We start from the raw sequence: 12,737 nt of genomic DNA, 5'->3' as shown, positions 1-12,737 counted from the left end.
TCACATTTTCCTTTTGAGCTTTTGTGTTCTTGTATGGCAGTCATTTTTATTATGACTGTTAACCATAGAATATGCAGTGCAGGCCAGCCAATCCGTGCCAGAATTTCTGCTTCACCCAAGTCTATTTTTTCCTCAACTAAATTGAACTATTTCAGCCGTCTGTTCTTTTTTCCTCAATTGCTTTTCATCCTTTAATGGGATGTCAGCTTTGACCAAAAATAGTTTTTGTTGCCTATCCCTGATTGCTTTTTAACTAAGTGGTGTGCTTAGCCATTTCAGAGGGCAGTTAAGAGTCAAACATTTCTGTGGATCTGGAATCACATGTAGACCAGAGATTTCCTTCCCTGAAGGGTATGTGAACCAAATTGATTTTTAAAAAATCACAATTGGCAATGGTTTCATGGTCACTTCTTGAGCTGGCTTTTAACTTTAGACTTATTAATTGAATTCACATTTCATCTCCCTTGGTGGGATTTGAACTCACCACCCAGAATTTAACCTTGGTCTCTGGATTACTGGTCCATTTCCTTGTTTTGGCCACTCCCAGTGGATAGTGAGGTCAACATTCTGACTACTCTAGACATTTCCTCTGAATTTACTATTGCATTTCTTGGTGATTGTGTCATGTTGATAGCTCTATTTAATGGTCTCCCTGTTGAGAGAAAACGTTTTTTTGAAGATTTTTGTTTGATCACCGCTTAGTGGGTTTCATTCTTACGGATGCTGTCAGTCCGTTCCCAATAATATCTACCCATGTGTTTCTGGTATCATCCTAAATCTTCTGTACACACTTTTCATTGTGTCTACTGTATATTATTTTTATCTAATATGATGGCCAGAGCTGTTTTTTAATGAAAGTGCAGTACAGGTTTAGAATAACTTATTCAAGCCTCCCTGTAGAAATAAAGCCTGCTGCTCGGTTTGGGTTTTTGTAGCCCTGTGAACCCGTGATGCAATTTTGAGTGATTTGGTATATCTGTACTTATGATATTCCATTGTTTCCCTATCCATGCATCTTTTAAGTTCTAAGTTGTTTCCTTATTCCAAACAAAATATACAGCATGCAGCTATTTATTGTAGAAGCCCTACCGAGTTGGAAAGAGGCCATTGAGCCTATTGAGTCTGCACTGACCCTCTGAACAGCATACTACCCTGTCCCTGTAACCTGCATTTACCATGGCTAATCCTAGCCAGCACATCTTTGGAACTGTGGGAGCAAACAGGAGAACCTGGTGGAAACCCATGCTAATACGGGGAAAACATGCAAACTTCTCACATAGTCACCCAAGGCTGGAATTGAACCTGGGTCCCTGGCGCTGAGACAGCAGTGCTAACCATAGAGCCACTATGCTGCCCTTTTATGCTGAGCTTCATTTGCTAATTAAGAAGTTGCTGGAGAATCTCAGCAGGTCTGGCAGCATCTGTGAAGGAAAAAACAGAGTTAACGTTTTGGGTCCGGTGACCCTTCCTCCTCTCTGAGGAAGGGTCACTGGACCGGAAATGTTAACTCTGTTTTTCCCTTCACAGATGTTGCCAGACCTGCTGAGCTTTTCCAGCAACTTCGTTTTTGTTCATTTGCTAATTATTTGCCTTGCTGTACATTGTTTTTAAGTGGTGATTGGAAAGACATTTTAACGCATCTGTAGCAATGTAGTTTTTTTGCTTAACATTGAAGTGTGACAACACAGGTTTCCAGAGTTCAGTAGTTCATAAGTTGTGTAAATGAAACACATTAGCTTGTTAGGATGGGCAAGAAAACTAAGGAAGACTTGCTGTGAAATATTTGTGCAGAATAAATCGGTTGTGTTGCCTGTACATAAAACCTCATTCAGTTAGCTCCTACATAATATGGTTTCATAGTTTCTTATAGCTTTGTGTTTTGATCAGCTTAGTCATCTTGCTGATCTTAAAAAAAAAAGTATCAAAATGGGGAGGTGGGTTGGTCATGCTAAATTGCCCATAGTGTCCAGCGATGTGTAGATAGGTGGATTAGTCATGGAGATTGCAGGGTTATGGGGATAGGGTAGGGGATGGGTCTGGGTGAGATGCTCCTTGGAGGGTGGGTATGGACACGGGCCAAATGGCCTGCCTCCACAATGTCGGAATTCTATAATTCTAAAAATATAGCTTCAGTGAATCATGCCCATTAATGAGAATGGATCTAAATTACATGAAAATAAAATTCTAATGTCAATAAACAATTTAATCTGTGGCATTGATATGCAGAATAAATAGCTTTTGCTGAAAATACTTTGCTTAATAAATGTAATAGAAAATTGGATTGTGGCCTTTTGGCCAGGGTGACAGGACAATTAAGGTGAGATGAAGGAAGCAAGAATGCTGAAAAGGACCTAAAAAGGTTTTGTATGAGATGTTGTGAGGCAAAGCCAGTAGTAATTGGCTACGCAGTTTGCTCAATGAATTGTTTTTATTCAACGAACTGAGCCATGGACAAAATCAGCCTTTTGCAGGAATGAGGGTTTTCTGTCAGTGGCCTGAGGTATTGAAAAGTTGCATGTTAGTAGTGCTGCTGATACGAAGTGGAATTCTGTTCCGTCTTGCAAATGCAACCGTAATGTTACTAGTCTGTACAAATGTCTTGGGAAGAAAATTGAGCCAGTGGCAAAGAAGTTGAGGTTAAGGAAGCCAGTGAATATGGAAGTTGTAATGCAGCAAGGCAGTTCAACAGTACAGAAACAAAGTTGCTGGAAAAGCTCAGCAGGTCTGGCAGCATCTGTGAAGGAGAAGACGAAAGAGTTAATGTTTCTGGTCTGACCCGAAACGTTAACTCTGTTTTTTCCTTCACAGATGCTGCCAGACCTGCTGAGTTTTTCTAGCAACTTTGTTTTTGTACCTGATGTACAGCATCCACAGTTCTTTCGGTTTTCTTTTGGTTCAACAGTACAGACTGGTTGTGGATTTTGTTCACCCCATGCGAGAGTATACCATTGAACGCTGGGCATGTAAAGTGGGGAAAAAGTTTCAAGGCTATTAGAAATACTTGAGTTGCAACTTGATAAAATGGTAATTAGTAGCACAGGAAGAGGCCAGTGTGCCTCCTATATCTGCACCTGCTGTATAATGAGCCATCCCATTGCTTCTACTTTCCAGCATTTGGTGCATAGCCCCCTTTTAGGTTACTCAACTCATAGAATCCCTACAGTATGGAAGTAGGCCATTCGGCCCATTGAGTCGACGAGATGTGAGATCATCCCATCCCTGTAACCCTGCATTTCCCATGGTCAATCCATGTAACTTGCACACCTTTGGACTGTGGGAGGAAAATGGAGCACGTGGAGGAAACCCATGCACCTGAGGCAGCAGTGCTAACCATTGAGCCACTGTTTGTATCAGGGCATGGAAGAATGTATATCCTTGCTCTTTGCTAAACCAGGGTATTCCATTTCAGCAAGAAGCAGAAATTTTGGTTTCATAATGCCCAGGGCCAATTATATTGGGTGGAAGGGTGTGGAATCTGAGAAATGTGGAATCGCAGAGATGGTGAGTACCAAAGTAAAAGATGTTCATAATAATGTTCTTTCAAGTGGATTAAGCTTTAAAACGAAAATGGCAAAACTTGGAATTGAAAATCCTAGTACTGGAGTATAGCTAGGAAATAATGCACAGGGCAGACAACTGTATGTCTAAACTTTTAGATTTTTGATTTCTTTTTCCCTAATCACAACATGAGAACAGCTTATTCACAGTGCTAAATAAAAACCGAAAGAACTGTGGATGCTGGAAATCAGAAAAATTACTGGAAAAGCTTAGTCGGTCTGGTACCATCTGTGGAGAGAAAGCAAGAGTTCATGTTTCGGAGATGGTAGGAACTGCAGATGCTGGAGAATCTGAGATAACAAGGTGTAGAAAGCTGGATGAACACAGCAGGCCAAGCAGGAAGGCTGACGTTTCGGGCCTAGACCCTTCAGGAATGAAGGTTTCTGAAATGAAAGTTAATGTTTCGGGTCGAGTGACCCTACCTCAGTTGTTAACTCTGATTTCTCTCTACAGATGCTGCCAGACCTGCAGAGCTTATCCAGCAATTTCTGCTTTTGCTTCTTATTCACAAATCTATTTGTACAGCAGGCGAAATGAATAAGGAACAACATCAATTGGAAGACAAATGCAACAACTGTTGATTTTGAAATATATACATATGTCAGCACAATGTTTAAATGACGAATCGTCAGTAAAATTACACCGTTTTAAAAATTGCAGTTTCAAATGTTTATGTAATTTAGTAAAGTTGCAGGAGCTATCGCCATCGTGTAAAAATACTATTTAGAATAGTTAAGTAGGCAAAGTTAATTAGAAAATAGGGTACTACCCGGAGCGTGGAGTAAGGAGAGAATAAACAGATGAACAGTAGAGTACTGGAGAAAGCCAGGTTGTGAGATGAAGAGTTTTTGGAGGGTATCACGGCGCTGCTGGGGATGTGGATGTGGATGTGCAGTGCACTGGGTGTGTTGGGAAATGTTAAAAGCATTTCACTGGCGGCAGCTCAGGGGGCGGTGCAAGCTCGGCGTCTGCAACAATAAATAGCAGCACCAGGAAACGCTCGGGACCTTTGGGATGGTCCGAGCGATGCCAGGGGCCGGGGCCTGACTCTTTTCCACTCTCCCTTCACTGTTTTGGCTGCACCGAATGGCCTCCCGGATTCTGCTACTTAGCCGGCCCGGCTTAGCGACACGCTGTCTGCAGGCGGCCACCAAGGGTTTGCAGTGGAACCGGCTCCCGCGTTGTAGCTCGGGACTCGCGGCCGGCGGAGCTGAACCCGGCGGGGGTTACCATGGTAACAGGGTCCCGGCCTCGGGCCTGCACCCCCCAAAGCAGCGGCCTGACGCCGAGCGGGAGACGGAGCGGAGCCGGCTGCCCACCACCGGAGCGTCAGTGGTGGATGCCAGGAGGCTGCTAACCCTGGCCTACCCGGAGCGGTGGCCGCTCTCAGGTAAGCGCTGCCATCCGGGAGAGGGCATGGAGCGGAACCGTGCTTTGCTTCCTCTCTTTGGGGGTGGGGGTGGTGACATCCGCATCCAAAATATTCCTCCCTTCCTCAAATCAGCCGCTGAGCCTTGTCAGCACCATTTCCCCATTCTCATTTCCAATTTATGTTAACACACCACCACCCCCCACCCCTGTTATCAGAAATCTCACTTGTCGGTTGAGCTGCATTAACTGATTGGGCAATGCCATGAAATGATGATAGAGAACTACCTGCCCATCATGCTTTTTCGAAAAAATGGTCCCAAGAGAGGATAGCAATTTCTCGTGTCCTTAATGTTATTCATAGTTTCTAAAGCTGCAGGTGGAAACTCGATTGTAAAAGGGCATGTGTTTTCATGGTTGTGAATCAAGGGAGTTGGCCTTATTTGTGCATCAACAGCCAATTCTGTGTAATAAATTGCTCATTAATCGACCCCCTTATCTTTGCAGTACAGTCAGCCTGCCCTTGAGTTGCTCTGATATCTACAGGTTTGTATTGTGTTCTCTCCCCAGCTGCTGTGGGCTTCTTGGGTGTGTCCAGCCTGGTGACTATGTCTGCTCCCTTCTTTCTGGGAAAGGTTATTGATACCATTTATATGAATCCTGTTGGAGAGAATGTAACTGGGAGCCTGACCTCACTGTGTGCCATATTGAGTGGTGTCTTCATATGTGGAGCTGCTGCCAATGCTGCCCGTGTCTACCTCATGCAGATTTCAGGTAAGAAAATGTCTGTGCAAGTATTTGGTTGCAAGGGACTTCTGGGTATTTGCACGTTTGTAGAGGAAAATGCGGTAGCCAGTGCATGCATTGCAAGGTTCCACAAAAATAGAATTGAATTTTAGGACAGCGATATAAGACACTGAGCCTATCTGGCCAAACTGATGGTCAAAACCAACTCCATCTCACCTCTTCATTTTTTTTCTTCCTTTTTGCTTTCATGCTTTTATAAAAATTTTGATAAAGGTATCAATGTAATTCATCTAACTACTCTTGGAAAACATGCAATTGTTACCAATCTCTTGGTAAAGTTTCTTAAATTCCCTGTTGATCTTGTAACTATGTATAACCCTTGGCTTTATTCCAATGTTAAACCATCTATTCCAATTTAACTCTCACACGCCATTCAGAGTTTAAGATCGCACCAAAACCACACTTTTCCAGACACCAGAGCCCTAGCCGTTCCTGATAGTTGAAACCCATCTGTCAAGTTTCCTTGTAAATCTATTTTACACTTTCTCTCATGCTTCTCTGTCCCTTTTTGTAATCTGGAGATCAAAACCGTACACAATATCTCCCAAGTGTAGTTTAACTGAGATTCACTGTAAGTTTTAACAAACCTTTCTGGTTTTGAATTCTATTCCTTAGAGCTTTGTTAATGCACATTTCTACTATTAATAAAACAATAAAATTAGGGAGGCCGGAAATCTGAAAATAAAATAAATTGCTGGAGAAACTCAGCTGGTCTGGCAGCACCTGCGGAGAAGAAACAGAGTAGATGTTTCAGGTCCAGTGACCTTTCTTCAGAACTTCAGAATTTTCACATATTATGGTCTGCGTTTTCTTTCTCTTTGGCCTGCTCCTTCTTCACCTGTCACTTACTCCCCTCCCCACACCCTGCCTGGCAAATGTACCACATTTTCCTAACTACTATGTTCTGAAGGATTTGTGAATCTGTACCCATGTCCTGATCTCTCTGCTCACTTTTTAGCCTGCTTATTACTCCACCATAATACAACACATTTTTTACAGTGAAAAATTGTTTCCCATTTACACACCAATTCTTAATTATTAAACTTATCTTTATTTCTCGGTGCTACTTTATATTATGTCTGCCCCACAACATGGTGTCATCTGCAAATTTTGGTATTCTGCTTCTGACTCCAGAGTATTTTCATTTGTCCACTGGATATGGGTATTGCTGGCTAGACCAACGTGTGTTGTTCAGAGAAAAGTGTGGAGCTGCTTTCTTGAACTACTGCAATCTGTACAGTGTGCATTTATCCACAGTGCTATTAGGAAAGCAGTTCCAGGATTTTGGTAGCATAATTTTGGTGTGCAATTTGGAGAGCAAGTTGAAGGTATTAATATTTCTTTTATGTATTGCTGTTGACCCTCTAAGTGGTAGAGGTCATGGTTTTGGAAGGTGTGTCAAAAGAGCCTTGGTGAGTTACTGCATCTTGTTGATAAGATGCACACTACTGCAACTGTACTTCAATGGGGAAGGCAGTGGAAAGGGTACAGTCAAGCAGGCGGCATTGTCCTAGATAGAGTTGAACTTCTTGTGTTGTTGAGCTGCATTCATCCAGGCATGTGCAGAGTATTCAATTACATTCCTGACTTATTCTTTTTGCTGGTATTGTACATTGGGAGTGTCTCCCTGTTCTTCAGATAGTACATGGGATTGTTTGTACCTCACTGAAGAGGGCGAAGTGAACCTTGGAGAGATGACGGCCTAGTAGTATAATTGCTGGATTATTAAACTGGGGACCCAGGTTCGATTCCTGCTATGGCAGATGGAAGAACTCGAATTCAATAAAAATCTGGAATTAAGAGTCTAACAATGACGATGAAACCATTGCTGATTGTCAGGAAAAACCCATCTAGTTCACTAATGTCCTTTTAGGGGAGGAAACTGCCATCCTTACCTGGTCTGGCCTACATGTGACTCCAGACCCACAGCAATGTGGTTGACTCTTAACTGCTCTCTGGGTATTTAGGGATGGGCAATAAATGCTGGCGTAGTCAGTGATGCCCACATCTCGTGAATGAATAAATAAAATAAAAGAAAACTTGATTTATCGTCAGAGCTAGTAGGAATTGCAGATGCTGGAGAATCTGAGATAACAAGGTGTAGAGCTGGATGAACACAGCAGACCGAGCAGGAAAGCTGACGTTTCCAGCCTAGACCCATCTGAAGAAGAGTCGAGGCCCGAAACGTCAGCTTTCCTGCTCCTTTGATGCTGCTTGGTCTGCTGTGTTCATCCAGCTCTACACCTTGTTATCTCTTGATTTATCGTCAAACTGTCAAGATAGCACTTCTCACTACATCACACAGCCACGATGGCACTGAATTGTCCCTGGGGTCAGGCTTGAACCAGTGACTGTTTTAATGGGCTTTGGGAATTCTCAGCCACATGAAAGGCTCACTATAAATGCATGCTTTTTTAGAGGCAATTCATTGTTCAGTGAAACCAGCAGATGCAACTGAAGAAGTTGCTTAAACTACACTTGCTTCATGCAAAAAAATTATTTCCTTGCTGATTAACTCACAATAATTTTAATGCAAAGTGCTGATTAGAAGGGTGCATTTGAAGGGTAGTGTCTAAACAACAGAAAGATGAGGAAATTATGCGACAGATGAACAAGTCAGAAACTGAATAAGACATGATTTTATAAAGAATAGGAGGCGTATCTGCACTGTGTAATGCACATTTATTTTTGGGATTTTAGTGGAATACATTCTCATTTATAGAACACAGTGGATGCAAGGAAAGGAAAGTGTTTGCAATAAAGCCCATTTAGAGCTTGAGTGTAATTAAAATAGAATACTAGATAAACTCAGCAGGTCTAGCAGCATCTGTGGAGAGAGAGAAAGAGTTCCTGGTTTAAGCCTGTTAAGACTACTTCAAGAATGGTTCTGAAGCAGAGTCACATTGAACTCAACATTAACTCTGTTTATCTCTCCACAGATGGTGCCAGATCTGCTGAATTTCCCCAGCATTCTCTTTTTAATTTCTGATTTCCAGCATCAGCTTACTGTTATTTGGGAACTGGGTTGTGTTAAATTGACTGAGGGTTAACCAGTGGTTGATGGAAATCTTGCACTCATGTGAATAATGTGTGACATTAACTGTGATGGTACCTGTACTGTCAGTCTAATCCCCTTTTGATTTTTTTTTTGCCTATCACAGGACAGCAGATTGTCAAACGTTTGAGGACAAGATTGTTTTCTTCAATTCTATGCCAGGAGATTGGGTTTTTTGATAAAACCAGCACAGGAGAGCTGATAAACCGACTTTCATCCGATGCTGACCTGCTTGGACGCTCAGTGACCGAGAACCTATCTGATGGCCTAAGAGCTGTTGGTCAAGCAGCAGCTGGTGTTGGCATGATGGTTTGTGAAGGCTGGGAAAGGGCCGATGAGCGAACATTATTCCATTTCTGTATTGGTTAACTCTGCCATTACCTTTGTTCCTTTCTTTTAAACACATTCTTTGTGTTTTATTTCCAAGGAGTTTACAGACCTGAGAACTGTTGACATTTCCACTTTGCATTAATTCCATTCTCAAACTGTGCACTCAGTTTGTGTGCACTTAGGTGAATGTGGAGTTGATAAATTTATAGTATTTGATTGAAAACTGCGGTCTATGTGTCTGTTTGTGTGACATTTGAGTATCCAACAGATGTAAATGGCAGCATGCAACAGGGGCATGTTGTGAACATTTCTCTGCAATGGCAATGACCATGTTTTGGTCAATTTAAATGCCTTGCCTGTGTCAATTCCCACCTCCCCTGCCCTGCCTAGCCAATCTCCTCTGAAGATGTGGAAACCTGCTGATAATAGTTTCATTGATGCTGACTGCCATATCCTAGACTGTGAATCGGCAATTCTCTTTCATATGGCATCGCAGCCAATCTTCATTCTCTTTTCATCATATGTTCACAATTATGTTTTCCGACAGAAATCACTGAATGGTAATTGAGGATAGAAGAATTTGCTATCTTCTTTCCCCTTAACTCGGACATTGGAGCAGATGTTGCAGAACCCCAACTGTCAACCTTGCTGAAAGCAGCTAACTAAACACAGTTCAATACTAAAACTTTGGGTACTTTCCACAGGTACCTCTGGATTGAGTTTGTAACACTAGGCAGAATTCATATTTGTTTGATTCTGAAACTTGTTGAACAGAAGGGTCAAAGTGAATATCTTGTACTTTTGTGAATACAGTCTTGAGAAAGTAGTCTTGAGTAATGTCTGTTTGTATTTTCTGGCTGAGTTCAAAGTAGGCAGTATCTAAATGCTCTTATTTAATGTTACAAGATCAGTCTTCTATTTTGATCTTTGCTTATAAATAATTTTCAAAATATGTTGTCAGTTATCAAATGATAACCAATATTTCGCAGAACTAGAAAAATCAAGTTAAATGCCTATTTGGGGAATTGAGTGGAAATGAGTTGAATGTAAATAAATGATTGTTGTCTGTGTTCATTGTAACCAGTTTTCTCTCATGCTGCAGTTCTTGACAATATTTAACATTTTGCAGAACGCAGTTTGTGATAAACTGGTGTAACTTTACAATTGCTAACATTTTGGAATGTCGGCTGACCGTAGTGGATGTTGCTGACTTAATTTTCCTTTTTTTTTTTTCTTGAGCAGTTCTACGTGTCGCCTCAGCTGGCTATGTTTGTCCTGGGCATTGTTCCTCCAGTTGGTGTTCTTGCAGTGTTTTATGGTAGATACATGCGCAAGCTTGCTGGAATTACCCAAGATTCACTAGCTGATGCAACACAGGTAATCCTTTTATTTATTCTATCAAAAGATGTGGCGTCACCTGGCCAGGCTAGAATTTTTATTTGGAAGCTAAGGGAGGCATTATGATTCTCGGACAGTCACAGAAGAGGCCCCTTCAGTCCTTTAGTTCACTCGCACAAGAAGTCTGTAATTCCTTCATCACAGCAGCTAATAGGTCACTGGCAAGTCATTTTGCATTAGTTAGGCTATGTTTTAGAATATTATGTACAATTCTGATCGCCACACTGCAAGAAGGATGAGGAGGCTTTGGAGAGGGTACAGAAATGGTTTACCAGGATGTTGCCTGGTTTGGAGGGCATTAGCTATGAGGAGAGATTGGATAAACTTGATTTGTTTTCACTCTAATGTCAAGCGATGCATGTAGGGTGGGGGTGGGGGGGAGCGTGGCGATGTGATAGAAACCCTCAAAATTATGAGAGGCATGGATAGACTGGCTGGTCAGAGTCTTTTTCCCAGTTTAGAAATATCAGGTAGAAGGGGCATAAGTTTAAGGTAAAAGGGGGTAACATTTAAAGGAGATGTGAGAGGCAGGTTTATTACATGTGGTGGTAAGTGCCTGGAGGGTGCTACCAGAGGACGTGATAGAGGTGGATACAATAGCAACGTTTAAGTGACATCTCGACAAATATATGAATAGGCAGGGAATAAAGGATACAAACCCCATAGAGGTAAAAGGTTTTAGTTCAGGAAGGTATCATGTGTTGACCGAGTCCTGTTGGGCTGCAGGGCCTGTTCCTGTGCTGTGCTGTGCTGTAAATGTTGCCAGACTGTCAAAGCTGAATAGTTTCTCTAGAGCAGAAAAGGTTAAGGAGAGATTTAATGTTCAAAATTGAGGAAGCTTGAATTGAATCTGTAAAGAGAAACTGTTTACACTGGAAGGATCAATAATTGCAGGATACAGATTTCACAAAATTATCCAAAGAACCGTGTGGTGCTGAGGATACCTTCATGTGTTACAGTGATCTGGTTGCATGAAGTGAAGGCGTGATGGAAGCAGCTTTAATAGTTCGTTTTAAAAAAAAAAACAATTAGATAAAGGTTTGAAATGAGAAGGAAAATGTAGGTCTATAGAGAAATGCAGTCGAGTTGTATTAATTGGATAGCTCTTTGAAAGATTCAGCCCAGGCACAATGGACTAAATGGTTACCTCCTATCCAAGAAAATCTGCGATTTATTCTTTCTGGATATCATGCTTGTTTGGTGATCAAAATTTGCTTGAAGAATAACTCATGGTCTGCACAAACCTCCATTGCAGCTCACTGGATTTTGATATCAAACTGGGGGTGGTAGGATGAAAAGCAAATCCAACCTTGCTTGTTTTGCCCATATCTCCAGAGCAAACAGACAAAAAGGATAGACTGCAGTTCTACTGATGCAGTAAGTCCAACCCTGTCTGTGCTGTTTGCTGCTGGGTGACCAAAGATGTTCAATGCTGTGTCTTCTCTTGGGATCTCTTTGTCACCCTTGACTGCTTCACATTGTTCACAGTTTTGAAGTTCACCATATAGATTATTGCTGGTTAAGACAGGACTGATCAGCTGCTGTATCATTTTTCAAATTTTTTTTTTTTCAAACTCTCGCACTCCTATGGATTAAGCAACAAATGTGAAACGAGCAGGTTGAGAGGTAATATAGTTGTTGTGTTTAGGATTATAAATAGACTTGATAATAAAACCATGACAAGCTGTAGAACCAGAAGACTTGGTCTGTGCTAGTGAAGTGGATTAATTCAAAAACATCTGAAGGAAACAATATTTCAATGACCAGGAGATTAATTTATGGAACAGGCTCCCTCAGCATATTTTTAAGTTTACATTTATTTGGCACCAGACATTTTAAAGCAGGGCACTGCTCCCAATGCCAATAAGGTGGCACTAATAAAATCTCACACATCACCTAATAAAAAGCTTAGAATAGTTAATGAAATTACAATATGTAAGTTAGAACTCGTGGTTTCCATCAGTGATGATGGAACAAGTTTTGCCATATACATTCACAATTCCTTTTGTGAAGCAAGTCGATATCTTGCTTCTTGCAGTGTTAATTTATGCAAGATAGTCACTGTGACAAGGTAATAATTTTCTTCTCTGAGGAAGAGAAATTACTTTTTTAAATGAATACACTATACACTTATAGTAGGAACTGCAGATGCTGGAGTTTCTGAGATAACAATCTTGTTTCCTTCAGATGTTTTTGAATTAATCCACTTCACTAGCACAGA

The 12,737-nt window shown here is 41.4% G+C and overlaps 1 protein-coding gene across 2 annotated transcripts in view; it reads left to right on the top strand.

Moving 5' to 3' along the window:
• Positions 1 to 3,265: 3,265 nt before the first annotated feature.
• abcb10 (ATP-binding cassette, sub-family B (MDR/TAP), member 10) overlaps positions 3,266 to 12,737 on the top strand; it is a 31,646-nt gene continuing 22,174 nt past the window's right edge. Inside the window, exons 1-4 of one of the 2 annotated variants that reach the window (XR_007262934.1) lie at positions 3,266 to 4,948; positions 5,497 to 5,700; positions 8,895 to 9,097; positions 10,361 to 10,495. Coding sequence is in view for 1 of the 2 variants with exons in the window: in XM_020533813.2 (XP_020389402.2) it covers positions 4,645 to 4,948; positions 5,497 to 5,700; positions 8,895 to 9,097; positions 10,361 to 10,495 (846 nt within the window). In the remaining variant the exon portion in view is untranslated. The remainder of the gene's footprint in view (positions 4,949 to 5,496; positions 5,701 to 8,894; positions 9,098 to 10,360; positions 10,496 to 12,737) is intronic. The other variant, XM_020533813.2, reaches the window with a different exon arrangement.

This window comes from Rhincodon typus, chromosome 9, assembly GCF_021869965.1.
Source record: "Rhincodon typus isolate 14 chromosome 9, sRhiTyp1.1, whole genome shotgun sequence".
NCBI classification, from domain to species: Eukaryota; Metazoa; Chordata; class Chondrichthyes; order Orectolobiformes; family Rhincodontidae; genus Rhincodon; species Rhincodon typus.
The sequence above is the reverse complement of the archived record's forward strand: the minus strand, read 5'-3'. Positions and strand labels throughout refer to the sequence as shown.